This window comes from Equus asinus, chromosome 2, assembly GCF_041296235.1.
Source record: "Equus asinus isolate D_3611 breed Donkey chromosome 2, EquAss-T2T_v2, whole genome shotgun sequence".
NCBI classification, from domain to species: domain Eukaryota; kingdom Metazoa; phylum Chordata; class Mammalia; order Perissodactyla; family Equidae; genus Equus; species Equus asinus.
The window spans coordinates 11,961,541-11,985,299 of record NC_091791.1 but is presented as its reverse complement, the minus strand read 5'-3'; the positions used below and the strand labels follow the sequence as shown (position 1 = coordinate 11,985,299).

Genomic DNA, 23,759 nt, shown 5'->3' with positions numbered 1-23,759 from the left:
ATGGCAGGAACTAAAACACTTTATATATATATATATAGTGTACTCGACATATATATCTATGCCACACATATATATGATCAGAAATAGAAAATTTCCATTTTGTGTACTACTTCTCAATAAGTAGCACTGTTTTTCACCTCATCAAGTTTATAGAATGTCCGTTTCTACAATTATGCAAGAATCCTAATGGCTTTCCTTTTAAAATATTTTAAGTGAAATGTAAGCCTGATTCCTACAGAGCATTGCCTGTTATAATCACTACATTCTGTCGCAAGGAAGATTAATGACTGCTTTCCTTCTCCACTTTCTGTGGAGACCCTTCATGCAAATGAGACAGAGGTCAGGAACTTGGCACATAGGTGTGACTTTCCTAATTAATTCAGCTGGAAACCCCTGGGCATTAACTTTACCCTTAAAAGAGCATCCTTCAGAGATAGGAGCCACATTCTCAGTAGTAATCGACTTGTTGGCAGCCATTGGGCTAAATCTGTCTTGAGGCAGGTGCGAGGGTCTAGTGGCTGTCTCTGGCCACCTGGACTTGCTTCTCAGGTGTTGAGCTCAATGACTCAGGATGGACCAAGAAAGGCCAGGTGAAACGGGGAGCCCAGGCTCCCTGCAGGGTCCATGTAGATAGGGAGTACTGATTCTGGGAGACAGCTCCTGCTGCACCCGATGTCCCCATGGGAACGGGAGCAGGCCAGGGAGAGGAGCAGGATGAGTAGGAGGGAGGGAAGATGCCTCCCAGGCCTGGCATCTGGCTCAGCTCCAGCTTTGGAATCTGGGGAGGTCAGAAGGCGCTCCTTTTCTTTAGCTTCTGTGACTGACACCTGGCCTAGAGTCGGACGTGCTACGAACAATACAGAACAGTGGGTTGTCAAATGGCAGTCCGGCAGTCAAGCAATGAAAGGCATGCTTTCATTGGATGAAAGGGGCATACAAGAGGCAGTGCATCTTGCTCCATTAAAAACTGTTAAATTTCTGTATTTCAAAAACATTCACAAAATCAAGGGCAGATTAAATTAGGAAAATATTTGCAACTGATTACATCTAATTATTTAGTGGAAAAGAGGAGAGAAAAATAGTTCTTATAGTGTGACCTCAACTTTATAAAAAAAAAAAATATGCAGTTTTAAAAGGAAGACATATTCATCACCTAAAAGAAGCCCATCTTACCAGTGATGATATAATTACATTTTTTGTATTTATGCTTTTCTGAAACTTTCATATTTTCTATGACAGGCATGCATTTACTTTATAATTTAGGAAATTTTTTAATAGTAAAAAAAGATATTATACTCACTCCTGTGAATTATTTTAGGGAAATAGCATAATAGAATTAAAACCAACTATAAGCATGAAGATATTTGCTGTAGCTTTATCTTTGTTATTTTAAAAATTGGAAATAATTTACATATCAGGCAATAGTGGAATAGCTAAACAAGTTATTGTACTCTACCAAATATTGTGAAATCATTCAAATGGTAATTATGATGACCATACAAGTCTTATAAATATGATTATGATAGAAAGTTCAAAGAAAAAGATTAATAAGATGTAAGTGTTTTATGCAACTGTGTAAAATATATCTTAATTTGGACAAGAACTGGGAGTAAATGTATAAATATAAAAATAACTACATTAGCAAATGAAGATTATGGATACATTTTACTCTTTTAAAAACATTTGTTATATTGTTCTTCATATTTCAAAAGAGTAAAACGAGGTGGTTCTGAACGAACACTTTCAGTGTAGATGAGGGGGCTCTGAGCCCCCTGCTTTGTCTCATGCTGGCATCTAGGCCTCTTGATTCAGTCTGTCCACATTCACCTTATTATAGGGCAGACTGAATTACAAGCCAGTTATCTACCCTGAGTAGAAACACAATTCTGACACTCAGAGATTCAAAGTAACAGTGGCAAATTGCCATTTATTTTTACTCTCAACAATTGGAGGATCTCGTGAAACATTAGACAACTTTATGAAATTTTAAACCCGTTAGAGCATCTCACAATCTATGTCCACCCAAGTCCAAGCTCGTTAAGAGTGAGAAATCAATAGAACCATTTTTTTCCCCAAGAAATCATGATCATGCACCAGATACAAGTTGATTAGCCTAATCTAATTTATGAAATGCTATTCCGTGAGCACAATGTTAAGACATTGTTTGGACTAATAAAATTCTGATGAAGAAATCAAATAAGAAAGTCCTCCAATTTATTCTTCCTTTAAAAACAGCCAATAACGGGATGAACATGCACTGACAGAACCTAAGTGACCCCAGGAATGAGATATGCTGGCAGGTCGATTAGGTGGTGATACCCACTGCTGACAAAACAGGGTTGGCTTGGAATACAAATGCTTTCATTTAAATAATAAAGGATTCACTAATTTAAAATACCAGTGTTATAAGCAAAATAATTGCACAAATATAGTAAATGTCTTGGCACATATTGATGCTAGAGCTGGTGGGAGGTCGAGTGACGCAGCATCGGGAGGAGGTTTTGAGAGAAGACACAGCCTGAGAAGGGAGCTCAGGGGACCCAAGCCTGGAAGAGACATAAGGCGACGTCATGAAAAGGTACACAAGCTGCAGTCCCTCACCTTTAAAAGCTAAGCCCTGCAGCCGCCGGAGGAAAGCCCCGAGCAGCATCTGCTGAAGTCTGCAGGATGTGACTTGCAGGATGGCCGGCCCTGCCCACGACACCCAGAGGAACACAGGCTGGGCTTTCCTAGCAGTTCAAACAGCCCGTGTCTTTGGCTGTGTGTGAGGACAGCCTGACCTTCTAGAAAGAGCTGAGCTAGGCCCTCCAGGCTGATGGCAGCATAGTCTGGCCAGAACTGGGATTCCCAAACCCTGCCTGACATGGTCACTCCTGTGACCCCCTAAGCCTTAGGTTTGAAAGCTCTCTGCTGCAGTTTTGGTATCCCGGTGACTGACACGGCCAAGTCAACTCCACTTCTACCCAAATCCTTGTTACTATTTCTCTTGCAGACCGCACCTTAAAGAGGAAAGATCTTTCTTCAAATTCAAGGTGGTATAGCTCAGAGGGGCCAGTGTTGTCAAGAAAAACAGGAGACCTAGCTTTACGTCCCAAGTCTGTGAGCAAATAACATAGGAATCCAAGGGCGGTGTTATGCTCTTTCAATGTATCATCTAATGTAAAGCTTTTAGCCATCCAAGGATAGTTACTGCCCACCCCACCCTCCCAATAATAGAAGAAGAAAACGAGGCTTCATGAGATCAAATGATCTGCCCAAAGTCACAACAAATGCTCTTCTATTACCAATGCTAACCTTCCATGACTCCCTAGGGCCAGAAGAAGAAAATCCCGTGAGGATTAAAGAATGGAAAAGGTTTAGCTCACATGGAAAGTCCTGGGCTCTCTGTGTACAGGTGGTTAAGTCCTCAATAAATGATACTTGGCATTAGTAACAGAAAGGCATTCAAAAGCCTTTAAAGGATCACATACAGTGCATGGATCCCATGGACCTGTGCAGATAGAAGCACTTGGTGCTATAAGATATTTGGACAAGTGTAAAGGTCAGGAATTAAGCAGGACTACCAGGAGTGTGCCTGAAGTGGCTCATTATCCTGCCACTTCAAGTGAAATAAATTAAAACAAAAACGTAAGTAAAAGCTACACAAATAGTAAAATATAAAAATAAAACAAAAGAAAATAAAGACAATCTATAAATTTTCCCTTTGACTAATTTCATTATTTCTGAGAGTGTACCCTGTCCTTATACACAATGTTTGAGCATCAGAATTACGTTCCTTTCCCTTTCCACAATCAGGCCACTGCTCTCTTTCTTAGTTTTGGAAATAAGACCTTGACCTTATTATGAATATTTTCTCAATCAAGTGGCTAAAAGTCCATGCTGCCATCTACAGAACGGGAGGAATTTTTTGCAAATCTGATAAGGGATTTGTGTCTAAAGTATAGAAAGAACTTTTATACCTCAATTGTGAAAAGACAAATAACCCAGTCTAAAAATGGGCTAAGGATCTGAATAGATATTTCTTCATATAAACCGCCAATAAGTATATGAAAAGATGCTCAACATCATTAGCCAACAGGGAAATGCAAACCAAAACCACAATGAGAACCACTTCACACTCACTAGGGTGACCATAATCAAAGAGGACACATAACAACAAGTGTTGGTGAGGATGTGCAAGAATCGGAACACTGCTGATGGGAATGTTAAATGGTGAAGCCTCTTTAGGGGGCCACCCCAGTGGCACAGTAGTTAAGTTCACACGTTCTGCTTTGGTGGCCTGGGGTTCGCCAGTTCGGATCCCAGGTGCGGACATGGCACTGCTTGGCAAGCCATGCTGTGGCAGGTGTCCCACATATAAAGTAGAGGAAGATGGGCATGGATGTTAGCTCAGGGCCAGTCTTCCTCAGCAAAAAGAGGAGGATTGGCAGCAGATGTTAGCTCAGGGCTAATCTTCCTCAAAATAAATAAATAAATAAATAAATAAATGGTGAAGCCTCTTTGGAAAATGGTCTTGTAGTTCCTCAAAAAATTAAACATAGAGTTACCAGATTATTCAGCAATTCCACTCCTAGGTATTTACCCAAGAAAAATGAAAACTCATGTTCACATAAAAATATGCACAGGAATGTTCATAGCAGCATTATTTGTAATAGCTAGAAGGTGGAAATAACACAAATCAACTGATGAATGGATAAATAAAAGGTGGTATATTAATACAGTGAAATATTATAGGAAGAAAAAGGAATAAAGTATCGACATATATTATAATATGGACAAATCTTGAAAGCATTATGCTAAGTGGGAGAAGACAGGTACAAAGGGCCACATGTAGTGTGATTCCTTTTATATGAAATATCCAGAATAGGTAAATCTATGGAGACAGATAGTAGATTAAGGGTTGCTTAGGGATGGGGGAGGAGGCAGAAAGTCAGGGAGAAATGGTGAGTGACTGTTGACGGGTACAGAATTTCTTTGTGAAGTGATAAAATATTCTATGATTGATTGTGGTGACAATTACAAAGCTCTGTAAATATACTAAAACCAACCAGATTGTGCATATTAAATGGATGCATTGTATGGTATATGAGTTATATCTCAATAAAGCTGTGTGTGTGTATTTTTTTTTTAATTCCATGCTCCCAGGCAGCTGGAGTTCATTGCAACTGGACTGTGGAGTGGATTGTGACATGGAGGGAAATGTGGTGTTGCTCATAGGTAAAAGTGTGAGTTTTGGAATCAGACTCATTGGGGGTTCCAACACTAGCTCTGCCTTCTATTGGCCGTATAGCTTCAGGCAACTCTGTGGGCCCTGATTTTGTCATCTATAAGATACTTGTTATAATACAGCCTTGTGACTTGGAGTAGATTAAATGAGATGATGCAGATAAAGGGTTTATCATAGTACCTGTCACTTTATGGGTGCTCAGTAGTAAGTTATTGACTTCATCATCTTCATCCTCTATATCTCCATCCACGTTCAAACTATTTACCAGTGTTCTCTCTGAAGTGACCTTGGAAAGCTTACTTATGAAGTAAGTGATTTATTCAGAAATATCTTATTTCTGTCTTCATCCCTTTCCTCTGCTTTCCCCGACCCAAGCAGAGTAGGAATCAGAAATATCACCATTATACTTTTATCTCCACCAACTTTAAAAAAGAGGAAAAAAGTTGTCCTAGTTTAGGGACGTAAATGATATAGAGGTGGAAGGATGCACTGAGTGCACATTACCAGGTGTTGGAGTTGATGTCATTGGGCATGGGGTGAAATGGTAGTTTTTCAGGCATTGAAGAGGAGAATAGTTTCTGTCCTATTAAAGAGAACAACTGTCCAGTGTGTTCAGTATTCTGTCTTCCACACTGGCCAAGACAGATGCTTCAGAGGCGGCCATAAAAATCCATTAACATACTTAATTCACACTCTTGTACCATGGGAGACATTTTGCTGTCTCAACCCCAGCTGGTTATCCATCCTCGCCCCGAGTATTCCACATTCATGTCCTCAAGGTAGCTTACAGGTTTAAACTAACTAATCCCTCTTCCTCCAAGAGGGTTACCTGCTGCCCTTCTCCATCTGTGAACTCCTGCACTGACTCCTCATGGTCACCTCGTGTTTGGTTGGTTGACTTTATGCTTATGGCCATTTAAAACTCCTGCACCATCAATCATTTATTGACGACCAGTATGGGTGCTAGGCATTGGGAAAAAAGGAAGATTGGAATTTGATTCCTTTCTGAGAGGAATTCTAAGTTACTAGGGTGTATTTATTCCCCTATATTACTGTTGCCTAAAAATGTATTAGCCTTCCCTGATAGAAAGATGTATCTGCAGATAACAATAACGAACGGTATAAATATCAAAATGGCACAGAAGAACAGCACAGAAGACTAATTTCTCAGAGGTCACTATACAACACTTCCATTTACGTCTCATTGACCAGAATTTAGTCTCGTGGCCTGATCTAGTTGTAAGGGATGCTGGGATATATATTCACTTAATGGAATGACAATGTGCCTAGATACAAATTGTGGTTATGTTCCTAGGAAACAAGGGAAGAATGAATTTAGGGAGCCAATTAGCAATCTCTGTTACGGAAAGCATCAAATTTAGATGTGTGGTTATGGGCATCTCTGGTGGCCCCAAAAGCACAAGTAGAGAAGGACGTGGGGCAGGGAAGGAAAGACAGCAAGGGAAGGGAAGGAAGCAGCGACGTCTGTGGTTTTGGGGAATGACTAAGAACCAAAACGTGTTCACTGGCTTTAACACCTAAGAGAATATTGGAGGTGATCTTTGAGAAAGCTGTTTTATAAGAGCAATAAAGTGGACACAAAGACCTGAGATGACAAAATTACCAATATTTTCTCCCTTTTGTTGCTCAAGGAACTAACAATGTATTGGAAGGGAAACACATCTGTAAAAAACATCGTTGGAATGAAAACATTGCAGCAAGTGCTACAGTAAGGGGCATAAAAGAAGTGTGGAGCACAGAGGAGGGAGGGTTGAGTCTGACTTGAAGGAGAGGGCAGAGGAGAAACCGCAACATAAAGCTCACCAATGAACAGGCAAACTGGCACTCGCCTCCGGAGTAATGCTATTTTTTCAAGTATTTCCAAGACCAGAGAGGGAGTGTTCTCTATATTTGGAAATTGTCAAATTTGGGCCATCCATCTCATTCACTCTCCATTTCATCAACCGATGCCATGCATTCATTTATTCTATAAACTCCTTGAGGGCGCAGACGCCGTCTTCATCACTACGCCCCGGGCGCCTACAACAGCGCTGGCATCCGTAGTCGCCCTAAATTAACTGACCAAAGGTAGAAAGGCTAACTGGGACGTTTAAGCTGTTGCTTTTTTTCACGATTTCCAGCAGGGCTCAGAGGCCTCCACAGTCCCAGTACGAAGAAAACACCCACGACTGGAGGCAGCACCACTTGCTCCAAGGTACAGCCCGGGCCTACGCAGAGCAGCGGAACCCTGAAGGAGGCGGAACGGGGGAGCGGCGGAACCTGAAGGCGGCGGAATCCGAGGGCGGTGAAACTGTGAATCCGCCGGAACCAAACGGCGGCGCCCACGGAACCACCCGGACTCTGTTTGGCACGGAAGCGAGTTAGCGCCGCTTCCTGGTTGTGGGTGCGCGCCGCGGGCGGGTGTCGCCGCCGAAATGTTGCCCTACACGGTGAATTTCAAGGTGTCCGCGCGCACCCTCACCGGGGCGCTCAACGCCCACAACAAGGCGGCGGTGGACTGGTGAGGGCGCCAGGCGTCGAGGCAGCCGCCGTCGGCAGTTCGCGAGGGGAAGGGCACCGAACGGGAGGTTTCACCCCCTGGCGGATTTGGCCTCGCCAGGGCTGGGCGCCGCCCTCACACCGTGGAGGGGTTCTTTTAAATGCTGGATTGTTGTTGTTGCTGTAGTGGTAGCAATACCCCGTGTCGCAACTTGCCCCGTGCAAATATACGTGCCCTCTCTCTCCCATCTTTGCTTCTCCTGGCCCCTTTCCCCGCACGTCCTTCTCTACCATCCCCTTCCCCTCTCCGCCTCTTCTCGGGTCTTGGGCCGCTCCCTGCACCGTCCCTGCCCCTGGCCGCTCTCTTCCCAGCTGTCTCTCTCTCTCATCCCTTTATTCATTCAACAGGGTGCCAGGCCCGGGCGAGGCGCCTGTTTGCTTCACCTCATTTCAGCTTTATCTTTTCACTATAAAGTAACACTGCAAGCTCTGAAAATTAATAATTAAGACAAATATAAAGCAAAATTCTGTAGCTGGGGCTGCTGGGCATGTTGGCAAGAGGACCGGAACCTCCTGTCCAGGGTTTGTCTCTGTATCTTGTTGGAAGGACAGGGCTAATCGCAGATACTAGGGAACGCGATGCCAGGCGCTTTGTGGATGCTCAGGGTTCCAGGTTGAATAAGACAAGGTGGATGCCCTGAAAGACAAGTAGGCGGCAGGAGTGTTTGCACATCCTCACGCCTCTGTATGCTCATCTCTTAGAACCTTTTTTATCCGAATGGAAAATGAATTTCAACAAGCATTTTTAAGTTTACCTCAACTTTTTATTTAAATGGGACAATGTAAAATACTGGCCTTTGGGCTGAAATAATGATTTTACTAATGGTAGTACATATTCGTTAGATTTATTTAGGATGCCTCTTGGCAAGAGGGAAGTTAAGTCTTGCTTTGTTTGGTACTTAAATTTGAACATTGCTGTTTTGTTAGGGGCTGGCAAGGTTTAATTGCTTATGGATGTCATTCCCTTGTGGTAGTGATTGATTCCAATACTGCCCAGACTCTTCAAGTTTTAGAGAAACATAAAGCTGATGTTGTCAAGGTAAGTCAAATTCTACTTTGACCCTAGAACATGTAATCTATTCTAAAGTTGTAAATATCGCTAGAATCTCATTGTCGTATGTACAAATGTTGAATAGATTTTAAATATAATAATCTGTTTGGGGTAGCCTAGTATTTCCATGTATTTGACTTAATGTCAATCCAGGATGAGCTATTAAATGCTAGTTCTTAGGTCTTTTTTTTTTTTTAAAGATTGGCACCTGAGCTAACAACTGTTGCCGGTCTTTCTTTTTTTTCCCTGCTTTTTCTCCCCAAATCCCCCCAGTACATAGTTGTATATTTTAGTTGTGGGTCCTTCTAGTTGTGGCATGTGGGATGCCGCCTCAGCATGGCCTAATGAGCGGTGCCATGACCGTGCCCAGAATCTGAACCGGCAAAACGCTGGGCCACCGCATGCGAACTAAACCACTTGGCCCCAGGGCTGGCCCCTTTAGGTCATTTTAAAGCTGAAGGAAAACGCAATTCTACCATTCACTGGACCACTCATTCCTTCCTTCATTTTGCAACTTCACATTTGCTAAGGATGTAAAGATGAAATCCCTCAAGCAGTTCATTGTCTGATGAGGAAAGAGGAAAAGAGAACACACAAATACAGTGTGATAAGTGAGACTTGCATCATAGGCTGTGGGAAGACAAAGGAGCTACATGTCACCTAGTTGTAGGGATCAGGGGAGGGTCACAGAAGTCTTTCCCTTTTAGGGACTGGTAAACAGTGGTTAGTCAAGTGAAAAATTAGGGGAGGAGCACTACAGGAAGAAGGAAGAATACACACGAAGGTAAGTAGAGTGCATAAAGATGGCTAAAAGGAGGGATACACGTGTAGGAGTGATGAAGGAGGAGGCAGCCAGAGAAGTTCACTTGCCCTGAAAGTTTTGTAAGATCACGAAGGAATTAGGATTTTTAAGTAGGAGATTGATATGGTCATATTTGCATTTTAGAAAAGCTCACTCGGGCAGCGGTGGAGGATCTTTTGGAGAAAGGCAAGATGAGGCAGTGAGGTCATTTAGGAGACTTGCAGTAATTTCGGGGGGAAATTCTAAGGGCATAAAATAAAGCTGAGGCATGAAGGAGTCCTATTTAGGAGCTGCTTAAGAGGTAAACTTGATAGCCTTTATAGTAATCAGTTTTAAGGGAGAGGCAGAGAGTTGAATGACTCCAAAGTTTCTGTTTGAGTAACTGACAGTGTTGCTATGATAAGTGTGTATGAAGTCAATAAATTTAAGTTTTACCATGTGAAGTCTGAGGGATCTGGGGCGATTGAATTAGAGTGATCTGAAATTTGAGGAGAGAGGTTAGGATTGGAGAGAGAGATTTGGGGGCTTTTTTTTTGGTAGCAGCTTTATGGAGAGATTCATACCATCAAATTCACCTGGTTTTTAGTATATTCACAGAGTTGTGCAGCTGTCACCACAATCAGTTCCATAACCTCAGATGAAACCTTGTACCTGTGAGCAGTCACCTCCTTTCACCTATCCCTTGCATCCCTGGGCCACCACTAATCTGCTCTCTGTCCTGTAGCTTTGCCTATTCTGGACATTTCACGTAAACAAAATCAGGCAAGATGTGGCCTTTGTGTCTGGCTTCTTTTCATCTTGCCTAATGTTTTCAAGGGTCATACATGTTGTAGTATGTATCAGTACTCTGTTCCTTTTTATTGTTGAATAGTATTCCAATATATGAATACACCACATTTATTTACTGATGGACCTTTGGGTATTTCCCTCTATTCAGCTATTGTAGATAATGCTGCTGTGAACATTTGTGTACAATTTTTTGTGTGAACCTCTGTTTTCATTTCTCTTAAGTATATGCCTAAGAGTGGGACCACTGACTCATATGATAACTCTATATTTAACTTTTTGAGGAACTACCAGACTGTTTTCCAGAAAGCCTGCACCATTTTCACTCCTACTAGCAGTGTATGAAGATTCCAGTTTCTCCACATCCTCACTAACACGTGTTATTGTCTGTCCTTTCCGTCTTAGCCATCCTCGTGGGTATGAAGTGGTTCTCATTCTGGTTTGGTCTGCATTTCCCTCATGACTAATGATGTTGAGCATCTTTCATGTGCTTATTGGCCATTTGTATATCTTCTTTGAGAAATGTCTGTTCAATCCTTTGCCCATTTTAAAATTGCGTTGTCTTTGTATTATTGAGTTGTAAGAGTTATTTATGTATTCTACATACAAGTCCCTTATCAGATATTTGGTTGGCAAATATTTTCTCATTCTGAGTTGTCTTTCACTTTTTTGGTTGTGTCCTATGAAGCACAAAGGTTTTAATTTTTGATGTAGTCCATTTTATCTATTTTTTGTTGTTGTTGCTGTATCTAAGAAACCATTGCTTTTTCCAGTGTCAGGAAGATTTACACCTTTGTTTTCTTCTAAGAATTTTATAGCCTTAGCTCTTACATTTAGATTCTTGACCCATTTTGAGTTAATTTTTGAATGTAATGTGAAGTAGGGAAAAATAGAATTGATTTTTGTATGTTGACCTATATCCTGTGATCTTGCTACACTCATTAGATCTAGTAATTTGCGAGGGGGGGCTGTTATATAGACAATCGTTATCTGCAGATGACAATTGTTTCATTGATAATCTGCATGTCTTCTATTTATTTTTCTTTCCATGTTGCATTTGCTAGGACCTCAACTATAATGAATAGGAATGGTGAGAGGATATTCTTGTCTTGCTCCTGCACTTAGAAGGAAAGCATTCAGCCGTTCACCATTGTCTGATGTTAGGTATAGGATTTTTTTGAGGTTTTCATTTCTTTGAGTAGCTAAATCCAAGTTTCAGTCTGGTATTACATTCCCTTTGCCTGAAGAATTTCCTTTAAGTACATATCTAATAGTGGTTGGTTCTCTCAGCTTTTGTCTGAAAGAGTATTTCACCAGTTTGTTTTTCTTGTAGTACTTTAAAGATATCTCTTCACTGTCTTCCAGCTTGTGTAATTTCTGATGAGAAATTCTTGTCTTTGCTTCTCTGTGTGCAGTGTATTGTTCTCGTCTGGCTGCCTTCAGGATTTTCTCATCTTTGGTTTTCAGCAGTTTTATTATGATGTGTTTAGGTGATTTAAAAAATATATATATACACTTCTTGAGGTATACATAAGTGAAACTCAAGCACTATGTACATATAAATATACGTACACACACAATCAGTTCTTATCCATGGTAGTTTTATTCTGTAAAGTTGTTACAAACACCGAATTAGTGAATACTGAAACGTTGATTGCTCCTAGGGGTAAAACAGGGTTAGGTTCCTGGAGCCTCTAGTCACAATATTTTCATCAACTGATCAATACATAACCTTGTTTTATATGTGTTTCTGGTAAAAGACATCTTCTTTAATATATATTGTTGATTCATTAATATTGACCTCATGGCCAGCAGCACTGTAAGTCATGCCTGAGCAAAGCTTATCATGTTTTTCCCATAAGGCACTTAGGAACACTAGACAGCACTTTAGCATTGTGCATTTGAAACTGAAATCATCAACAAAAAGCACAAAGATGCAAAACACATAAATAGACCACAAGAAAAGATTTGCAAATAAAATCACAAATTTCAGTGAGTAGGCAAATTCACAAATACAGAATCTGAAGATGAGGATTGACTATATACATACACGTATATATAAAATAAATATACACACACTCAAATATATACACACACATATATGCATACACATACCCCTCTGCACGTTTCATTAAAAAAACCTCTTGCCTGAGGAAAAGATGTATTACAGTAGAGCCTTAAGGCTTGTTAACAATGGAGTTCAAAAAACTTGTTGTTTCCAACTTTTTCATGAATACTGTTGGAATTGGTTAGCATACTTCTCTACTTTGGCATTATGTGGGTGTTTACATGTATATACACACACATGTGAGTCTTGATGCGTATGTTTACATGTGTATATATTTGAAGATTCTGTGGTATTTAAGTTCGTTTATTAAACACATACTTATTGAACACCAGCTTTGGGCACTATATTAAGGTCTGGGAATTGAAATGTGAACAAGGCCCACATGATCCTGCCTTACAGTTCATGAGTTGGTGATAGGTCAAAACAAAGTAAATAAAATAATTACAAATTGTTGTGTGGTGAACGCTTTGAAGGAAACAAGCAGGATGCTGAGCTAGAAGAGAGAGGAGGTTGTGGCCAAGCAGGAGGCCAGGGAAGGCCTTGGCTCCGGGTGAGGACTGTGTTTTATTCCTGACGCTAGCTGTCAGTATTTAATGCTCAGGATTAACCCAGTTTGCACTGCAATTCTTGTGGTTTTTATTTTAGAAATCCTATTCTTATGATGTTGCTAAAAGTGTGAAGTATACCTTTTTTTTAAGAGAAAAATCTGTTAACATTTTTTGCAATTTTATGAAAAAGGGACAGCAGAGTTTTTTGTTTGCTTTTGTTTTTTCCTATTTTTCCCTCTGCAAGGTTTTTGTAGCTCTAAGGTTATCTGCTTTTAATTAGGAGAATAGAATACAGAAAAGCATTCTACTTAACAATTTAGGACTTTAGATGTTCTGCCATAATTAGATTTTATGATTGTACCATTTGGTCATACCAGTGGTCGTTACCATTTTATGATATGGTATTCTGGAGTTTTTACCCGGATTTCCCAAAATAGTAAGGCCATGTGTCATTTTTCATACTTTAAAGGCAGGGACAGAGTGATGTTTTCAAAAATACTTTTAGCTGCAACTTTTAAAAAATACCATAAATAATAAAAATGTGTGACTTTCAAGATGGAAACCAGTTTCCTGTTTATTCTTTCTCAATATTTTTGTAATACGGTGTGGAATGTAGTATGGGTTCTGGTTGATGTTTTATGAAAATGACGTTTGGTTTCATCCAGTGCAGGTATATACTTGCTTTGATTTCTTCTTGATACTAGGTGAAATGGGCCAGGGAGAATTATCACCATAACATTGGCTCACCGTATTCCTTGCGCTTAGCTTCGGCTGACGTCAATGGAAAGATCATCGTTTGGGATGTCGCGGCAGGCGTAGCTCAGTGTGAGATCCAAGAGCATGCCAAACCTATTCAGGGTGAGGAAAGTCTGGCTCTGCTAAGTGTTTATAGTGATACACTTACTCTTAGAGTGGTTTTTTTCCCCATTCATTTAATTTCATCACTTCCCAGTTAACTCTTGATTGTTTAGCCTGTTCTACTGATCTGAATCTAGTTTTCTTTTCCTAATCAGCACTTTCCAATCAGTATTTCCTCACATCTCAGCTGATCTGTGCTTTGGTGAAATTTGCTAATTTCAACATCAACCTCATGCATAATGAGAAAAATTAAGCTGGTGTAAACAGTCTTGTAATCTAAGCTTAATATAAGTAAACTTGGCTGACCTGTCTTGAATTATCCCTCTGTGCTTACTTTCCATAACTGAGATTATCACAATTTTATTTTCATTTTCACATAGATGATTTGTTTTCTTGTTTGTTTGTATTACTGACCTAAAACCAATACAGTATTCTTTAGACTCAAGGCTTTGGCTGAGTGGCTCTCTTGATTGAGTAAATTTTTTAAATGACTATTTAAAAAATGTTTATTGAGTACTGTGTACTGCATACTGAACTAGATCTTTATCCTGTTTATCATTGTGAGAAAATATGAAACTCTGCCAAGTGCCATTAAGTAATTACACAGAAACATTAGGAAAATGACATTAGAGATCATGGCTAGGACAGTCTTTGACATAAAATTTTAAGTAAAGATTAGTGCAAATTACCTTGTATTTTCTTTCACATATTCAGAATACTAGAAAATGTTGACCTTGAGATTCTAATGTCCAAACAGCTCATTTTTATATAAAATTAGCTTTTTCTTTGTAATCTTCACACATATCCATACATATCCACCTTTGGGGGGAGAAGAGGAATTGAGATTTTAAGGATTATGTAAAAAAGAAAAACAAACCTAAATATTAAGAACACATTAGCCAAGTGTTTTGAAGTGGGTAATTTCTGAATTCTGCCTTTATTTATCTGGTCTTTACAGATGTTCAGTGGCTGTGGAATCAAGATGCTTCCCGAGATTTACTGCTTGCTATCCACCCGCCAAATTATATTGTGCTCTGGAATGCAGATACTGGCACCAAACTGTGGAAGAAGAGCTATGCAGATAACATCCTGTCTTTTTCTTTTGACCCTTTTGATCCCTCACATTTAACTTGTGAGTACTAGTTTCTTGTGGAAAATGAATTGAGGTATTTATAGTATAGTTATTGCTGTATGCATGGGGTATGCACAACACATATCATATATCTAATGTTAAAACGACTGAGCAAAATGGAGAAGCACATCTAGTCCATATGTCTGCAGCTCTAAATACGGATACTAAATCATAACCCCATAGCATTTGCAGATATGTTGATAGTTGGAAATTTAAGTCTGCAAGCTAGACCGTCACTGTGTTGAATTTGTGAATAGAATTAGATTAGCCAGGGAGAGAGAGTTGCTGTGCTGTTCTAATTCAGACTTAATTAAATTTGTTTTTCTAGGAACATTTAAAGAACCTGAGTCAAGGATTTCATTTAGTCTGGCCAAATTCGGTTCTTCCTTTTTAAAAAATCTTTCTAATTCATGCCATGCGTTTTGAATGCCTTAAACAGACACACGTAAGGAACAGAATAAGCCCAAGGGAATTTTTTCTTGCAGAGGTTGTTTTTGCCAGTGTGCCTTAGATGTTGACTGAGCTCATGATCTAAAAATTAGATTTGTTTTTAGACAGATATTTTTGTGACTAAATTATTTAGAAAATATTCTTTTTTTTTAAACGTTGGCCCTGAGCTAACATCTGTCTCCAATCTTTTTTTTTTTCTTTTTCTCCCCAAAGCCCCCCACTGCATAATTGTATATTCTAGTTGTAGCTCCTTCTGGCTCTGCTATGTGGGACGCCACCTCCGTGTGGCTTGATGAGCAATGCCATGTCTGCACCCAAGATCCAAACCGGTGAAACCTTGGGCCGCCAAAGCGGAGCATACAAGCTTAACCACTTGGCCACAGGGCCAGCCCCCTAGAAAACATTCTTTATTCAGTTATCCAAGAGGTGTTTCTTGAGCTGTTACTATATGTGAGGCATGCTCTGAGAACCTGGCATGTTATCAGTGAACCGAGACAAGGATTCTTGCCTTCATAGAGTTTGCACTCTAGCCAGAGGGAGTCAGATCCTAAACTATGAGCATCATGAATTAATAAATTCTATTATGTTAAGGGACTATAAGTGATATGAAAAGTAAAACAGGATAAAGGGAATGGGAGGGAATGGGAGTGGGGAGGTGGTTGTATTAGAAGCGTTCAAAGTAGGCTTCATTTTGGTATTTGATCAAAAACTTGAAGGAGGTAAAGGAATTAGCTATGGTAAAGAATGTTTTCCTTGGATTTGAGTGACTCAAAATGCTAACTTGTATCCACCAGCACTTATTGAGGGGTGTGTATATGTGTGTGTTGAAGGAGGAAGAGAAGGGTAGACAGGTAGAAATTAAAATGGGGAACGTGGCTGTATAAATAAGTGCAATACAGTGTGTCTAGGGTTGGCATATGTAGATGTGTGTCTGTGACTGGATGCATTCATACTCTCACTCTCTCGCTGGTTTGCTATGAAATGCAGTGTTGTGGGAACACAGGAGGGTGGCTTAGCTGGCAGGGTCAGGGAGGGGGACATCCCACAAAAGAAGGGAACTTGAAGGATGAGTTCTGTAAGCTGGAAAGGAGACAAGGCTTCAGGCTAACTTACTGCACCTCTGTAATTTGGTTGATGAAAGCGCCATATTTTTCACAGCGTCAGTTGACCTAACGTCTTTGATTTACTGGTATTGAATGTGCTAGGGTCATCATAACTCTTGAATACTTCTTTGTTCCTGTGCAGAAAGCAGTCTCACTAACTGTGGGGAGCCAGAGAAGAGAAGATTCTTCTGCTCAGATATGTGTGAGCATTAGTTAGCCCCAGTTCTGAGGGAGATCATATTTTTCAGTCATGAAAAGGCATAATTTGTGTTACTAAAGGTGGTGCCGCCTCCTTGACTATTTCTGTTTCCTCTACACTTAGTAAGGCACTGTTAGCACTCTACTTTTACTCTAGATTAGAGAGAAAAAGAGCGCTCCTTACACATCCTGGGGTTCAGCATGATGCTTGAGAAGAAGGAGGAAATAGATTTAGACTGGGTAGCTCATGCTAATCAAAAAAGTTAGTGTCATCAAATCAAATATTTGAACTTAGTGAAGTGTGATATGCAGAGTCTAATACGGGATTTTTTTGTTTCCTCTGTGAATTTTATATTCTGAAGTATTTGGATTTTGAAGTTATGAGGTAGAATGAGGAAAGATTTTTAATGAAAGTCCGTGCACTGAATTTATTTGAAAGAGCAAACATTTGCTCTTTCTGCCGGTAACCTTCTGGTATCTTTTTAATATAAAACATTAATTTAGAATGCTGAGCTCAGAGGCCTCTGATGAATTTTAACGGACCACCTGTTTCACTTCAGCTTGGAGAACATTCCCGATATGTTACGACTGCATAACACTGCCAGTTCTGTATTAAAATTATTGTTACTTTGCTCTCAAAATTGTACTGGAATAAAACTCTGTGCTAAACTTGGTTAAACTTTAATCAGAGTTTTCCTTCTCTCAATATAGTGCTCACCAGTGAGGGTATTGTATTCATCTCAGACTTCTCTCCAGCCCGGCCTCCCTCAGGCCCTGGGAAAAAAGTCTATATTTCCAGCCCACACTCCAGCCCAGCCCACAACAAGCTGGCTGCAGCCACAGGGGCAAAGAAGGCTCTCAATAAAGTGAAAATCTTAATCACTCAGGAGAAACCTAGGTAAGTTACAAGTGTAAACTAACACCAGCGTTCATTCATTTATTCAGCATTTATCTATTTATCATCTATTCATGAAAACATCGTTGTTGGGGAAGTACTAAGATTGATTTTCTTCTTCATCTCACCCTTTCTTTTTTCTCATTTTGAATTTATAAGAGGAAAAATGTTTTTGTCTCCTCCCTGAGATTCAGCATTTAACATGATTCCTTTGTTTCTGCAAATTATGCTAAACTCCCCCCATTGATTTTTACAGATTAAAATTTTTGCTACTGATTTTTACTTCTGAAAATCTGAGGTCAAGATTCTAAAATTGTGGCTATTGAATATATTAAAAATTTGGGGACAAAAGCTGGATTTTCCTTTTAAATACATTTTCCTGACTTAAACGCTGTGCAATCTCATTAGCCAGTAAATATGGGTATTTCTCTTATGCTTATAAAGAAGTTTCCCTTACTGGTTAAGGGCCAGGATTCTAGGGAAGCTGTAGCTATATGACTCAAAAAATTCTTTAATCTTGCTCACATTTCACTCTCCCAATCTCTAGAATAATGTTTTAAGGATTTCACAGGGTTCTTGTATGGATTAATAGATATCATAACTTAAGAATTTAACAGTGTGTGATAACTTAGTAAGCATTCATTTGGTAAATGCTAGCTATTATTTATTTCAGAAATTGCAACTGAATAAGTTTTGTTTGAAGTAACTAATTTTATGCATTAGAAATAGGTTTCTGCCTTTTTTCCTACAGCTATGATTGTTCTTAAATTTTTATTGCTTTGACAGTTGTTTTTTTTTTGGCATTCTTTTTGAAAAAGCCTTTATTTTTAATGTGCTAAGATTATCCTATCTAGACTTTGTGGGTCATTACCTGAAAAATATATGGTAAAATACAAATTGCTCTACAAATACATTCCGAATTTAAATGTAAATAGCATTTTTATATTTTAAACCATAAGCTGGTTAAGGTCACTAATTTATCTCCCACCCTATGCCAAAATAATTTGATTTCTCCTTAAATATCTTAAGAGGGCTTTCTATTTTTCATTGATTCTGTCATAAATATTTTGTAGTCTAAATAGTTTTATGTTATGATTTATATATGTTATATTTTCTCTCACATGAATCGTGTGTTCATCTTGAGTATTGGGGAAATGCATTCTTCATCCCTTCAAATAGAACTGCTGTGGGTGCTTTCACATAGATTATTACGTGTAATCTTACTACAGTCCTGGGGAGTAGTACTGTGCCCATTTTATAAATGAGGAAATTGAGTCCTGTGTTGTTTTAAATACGGTTCTCATGCTCACCCAACTAGGAAATGGTAGAGCCAGGATTTTAATGCACTCTACATCCCTCTCTCTAATCCTCTGATCTAACTTTATTTTAAACTTCAAAACTGTTTAATAAAATTATTATGTAAAAAGAAAATAGTACCTAATTATATGTCTATTCCTATTGAAATATATTTAATACAAAAATGTGATTAAATATATACAATCACAAATTACTAAAATGATTTTTGAGACTTTAAGGGTCTTTCATATCATTTCATTTATGTTATTTACACAGAAGAAAATGCTGTGATAAGTGGACAAATACTCTACTTTGTTTCAAAAAAGGTTTGAGACAGCTTAAAAGTGAATGAAGGCAGAGTAGAGGAAGTGACTTGCCCAAGGCCATACAGATAGTCCGTTGACTCTTACCCAGCAGCCCAGCCCCAATTGCCCTAAATGCTTTTCTTTTAATCTTGAGTCTTGATTTCAGCAGTCTGTCTAGTACTTCTAATTGCAAAATAAAAATAAAACTGTCTTAAGAATACCAGTATATTATTGTCACTCACCATCTCATATCATAGACTTACTACTTTAAATTTTTCAAAAGTTTAGAAACACATCTGTTTCCAATCTATATATTACTATTGTCATAATTTGGAGTTTGACACATAGGAGAGGTCTTAAGTTTTAGATGCTAGCCCATGTTGGTCATTTCAGGAAACATTCTCATTGACAGTTATTAATGTGGAGAGTTCAAAATTCAATCCTTTATTAGCTTTTTCTGACATGAATAAAGTCTTCGACTCATTTCTCAACGCCTAAAGTAAATGTTTACTTTTTTCAGTGCTGAATTCATGACTCTTAATGATTGCCTTCAGTTGGCATATCTGCCTTCCAAAAGGAATCACATGTTGTTACTCTATCCTCGAGAGATTTTAATCCTTGACCTTGAGGTGAATCAAACAGTGGGTGTGATTGCAATAGAACGAACAGGAGTTCCATTTCTGCAGGTATCTACAATTTATAAATTATATCACCGGAAGTTGATTATGAATGTTATATAGAGGAAACCATAATCTTGCAAAAATCCGTAGTTCTAATTTCTCTTTTCTATTTATTTAAAGATTAATAATGTTATTTTACATCCCTTATTTTTCTGCACGTTTGATTGGTTTGATTTACCCTAGAAATTCTTCTGACTGATCTGGAGATATTTACTGAACTATTTAATTACATGGATAAAAGCAAATTTTGTAGGATTATAAACGGATTTTTAAAATTTTTATTTAGTTTTAAAGCTTGGGGGTTATGTATTTTGTTTTTCTTTTGTTTTGTTTTTTGCCCATATGAATGTCACTCTACATACTTTTTAATCTATTGTGTTTTTAAAAATAAATACATCATCTGTTTAAAGGTAATACCCTGCTTTCAGCGTGATGGTTTATTTTGCCTACATGAAAATGGGTGTATAACCTTGCGTGTTCGAAGATCTTATAATAGTGTTTTTACCACTTCAAATGAGGAACCAGGTGAGTGTATATCTCACAATAATGTTAAATACGTTCTTCTTCAGAATTATTTTATAAAGCTTCCTGTGGCAAGTACCAGCCAAAGCATAGAGTTAATGACAGTCCTTGCCTTGAGAAAATAGAATATGGTTGTAATATGGGGCATAAAAAAGCACAAGCCCAAAATTCATCTCTTGGTGTTGTCATATTGCACCTCTGCATACAACAAGGAAAGTAATATTTTGTAATTCCTTCTTGATTGTATCCATGAGCCAAGTAGATGTTATCTTTCGTGAATTTTTCTTTAATACCCAGTCCAACCTTGTATATCCTTTATTGTTCTACCCCCTTGCCTTCTCCCCTGCTCTAGGAATGTCCATGGTAAAGTGACAGGTTAGTAAGTCTCCAGGACATTCAGTTGTCAGTTTTAGTCTTATCCTGGAGAATAAAAATGTTTTGGTGAAATGATGTACTACATAAAGGTAAAAGTGACTTCCATGTCTTTTGTAAAGTACAGTTATTTTCAGGCTTAGTGTAGATCACTCTGAATTATGATGGTCTCTAGTGCACTGTTCATTATTTAATCATATATCACTGCTGATCCTTTTTCAAAGTATTTCCTTTATTTTAAAGACATTAAAAAATAAGCTATTTTGATTATAGTCATTATTTTGGAAATTAAACTTGGTTTGGACAGTCATTAAGTGAATTATCTTTATATTCTGAAGAAATTAGTAATTATAAAAAGGAAGGCCATTCTTGACAAACTTTGCATTAGTGGAAGAATGATATGCTTTGTCGTTGAGGTTAAACTAAAACAAATAGTAGTGATATTGGTATGGTTGCTGTCTGATATTTAAAAGAAAGACCATACTATGCTCAGATCCAGATCCTGTCCAGGAGCTTACCTATGATTTACGAAGCCAGTGTGATGCAATCAGGGTGACAAAAACGGTGCGTCCCTTCAGTATGGTGTGTTGTCCTGTCAATGAGAACGCAGCTGCCCTCATAGTGAGTGACGGCAGGGTCATGATATGGGAACTGAAGTCTGCTGTTTGTAATCGAAATTCACGGAACAGGTAAATGGATCAGTAGGATCTCTGTTTTGTTTTGTTTTCTGTTTCCTCTTTTTTTTTACATTACCAGAATCGTAAAAATAGCAGGGACATTTTTCTATAAAAAATATTTTTAAAGTGCTAATTAAGACTTTCAGTTATTAGGGAATTATATACACCTGTTAGAGATATTTCACGTATTGGTAAGATGAATAAATACTGTAAAAATAGATAGAATGCCATGATCTGAAATTAGTAATTGGAGTTACTGACATGCAATGCAGGTTTTAAGTGTGTAAAAACCACCTAATTGTTATGTCTTTGCAGTAGTTCTGGTGTGTCCCCCTTGTATTCACCAGTGTCTTTCTGTGGAATTCCTGTAGGAGTGCTACAGAATAAACTCCCAGACCTCTCCTTAGATAACATGATTGGTAAGCTGCTTTTTTCCTGTAACTTTCATGTTAGGTATTCTTTTTGAAGGGCAAAATTAATCGACTCACTGATTGCAGTTATTATAAAGTCAAAAGTTAATACTTGAGAAAACTAAAACGTGGAATCATTCTTTCCTAAATAAATCAGAGAGGTATAAAATGTTTAAGCATAAAAGTGCCCGAAGTAGTATAGATTGGCATTATAGTGTAGGAATTAGAAAATGTTCCTTCCTGAGAGACTGATCTACATGCAGGAGGTGACAGTAGGCGTCTGGGTGGTGGATACAGCCCTTGCTGAGCCAGGCATCCCTCCTCTCGGCCTTCGTGCTCCCTGGTCCCCCAGCTCAGAGGTGGATACCTGCTTCCTCTCTCCCCCTTCTACTCCCAAGTCAAAATTCAGCTCAGCTGTTGCTCTTTTCATCTCTCAAGCCTGATTTAAATGTTCTTTTGTGGTCCCTAATAGTTATCAGCTGATAGTAATTGTGATTTTACTTGTCTATTTCCTCCTTTAAGTTAGAAGCTCCCCAAGGGTGGGACAGTGTTTGATTCAACTTTGTATCTCCAGCACGGGGCCTTGCACATTCTAGATGTGCAATAAATGTTTACTGAAGGAATAAGTAACGGAGCAATATTAGAAAAGACTATTTTAACTTTTTGACATACATTTTCTTATTTTCATGTTGGGGATTCTTTCAACACGTTTATTTGCAGATAAAATAATGTTTCAAAGTTATTTAATTATTATAGAGTCAGTATATATTAAAGGTAGAATGAGCATTTTTTATTTCAAATACTATACAACTAGAAATTGTGAACATGCCGAGCAATTTTGATGTCTGATTCTTTAAAAACGGTGGCTGTGGTTTAGAAAGGATTTTCTGTATCATTTGTTCTTCCATGATGTAGTTGAAAATAGAGATTATTTACTAGGTCTTTTTGTTTAAATGCTAGATAGGTAATATACTAGAACATTTCCTTAGTACTCTTTTTAATCAGAGATGACATTGGGTGCTTAATGCTGTGTTAGGTGCTGTGCTAAATGCTCTGTGTATTACCTCAACAACCCTAGAAGGTAGGTGATATTATCATCATTTCCATTTTATGTTTGTGGGAACTGAGACCCAGAGAGATTGAAAAAACTTGCCCAAAACCACACAGCCGGTAAGTGGGAGAGCCAAAATATGAGCTCCGTCATCTGAGTCTGGAGCCTGCTCCTTGCCATGGCCTCCAGTCCTGGCTGCTCCCCTGTCATCTGAGGCAAGACCTGACGTCTCCAGGCCTTGGTTTTCTCATAATTCCTGCCAATTGTAAAATCCTTTCACTCAATGACACTAACTTTTATATTTAAAATTGTTTCTCTTCACCTTCCAGACATAAATCCATATGAGGAAGTTTAGACACATAATTGTTTTGCAAAATTCATTTTATCAGTAACACAATTTTCTGAGTTAATTGACCTTGTCTGCGCTTAATATAGAATATTAAAGTGAAAAGAATTATAAACACACATGAACAGAACTAATCAGTCATATGAAGCCCATAGGAGGTTGAAATTTTATGCTGTTTAGGTAACTAAATGATAATAAATTACATTTTCTAAGAGCCAAAAGGATACAGATTGTATAGCAGTTCTTGACAATGTAGTTGATTTAAAAGTATTAAATAAGTAAAGCTTTGTTACTTGAAAACATTTTAATTAAAACTTTTAATTAAACTTTTAATTTGCAATTCACTGTGTACTTAGTGATAATGGAAAGCAATTCAGTTAAATACAGAGGCCTGATTTATCTTCATTGGGTAAAGACTGCTGC

The 23,759-nt window shown here is 38.5% G+C and overlaps 1 protein-coding gene across 3 annotated transcripts in view; it reads left to right on the top strand.

The window, feature by feature from the left end:
* The first annotated feature begins 7,569 nt into the window (after positions 1 to 7,569).
* Positions 7,570 to 23,759, top strand: part of WDR11 (WD repeat domain 11) — a 56,962-nt gene continuing 40,772 nt past the window's right edge. For 2 of the 3 annotated variants that reach the window (XR_011493506.1, XR_011493505.1), the window contains exons 1-9: positions 7,570 to 7,748; positions 8,714 to 8,825; positions 13,746 to 13,899; positions 14,858 to 15,031; positions 17,494 to 17,680; positions 19,799 to 19,964; positions 20,369 to 20,483; positions 21,346 to 21,541; positions 21,845 to 21,948. Coding sequence is in view for 1 of the 3 variants with exons in the window: in XM_070482143.1 (XP_070338244.1) it covers positions 7,663 to 7,748; positions 8,714 to 8,825; positions 13,746 to 13,899; positions 14,858 to 15,031; positions 17,494 to 17,680; positions 19,799 to 19,964; positions 20,369 to 20,483; positions 21,346 to 21,541; positions 21,845 to 21,948 (1,294 nt within the window). In the remaining 2 variants the exon portion in view is untranslated. The remainder of the gene's footprint in view (positions 7,749 to 8,713; positions 8,826 to 13,745; positions 13,900 to 14,857; positions 15,032 to 17,493; positions 17,681 to 19,798; positions 19,965 to 20,368; positions 20,484 to 21,345; positions 21,542 to 21,844; positions 21,949 to 23,759) is intronic. The other variant, XM_070482143.1, reaches the window with a different exon arrangement.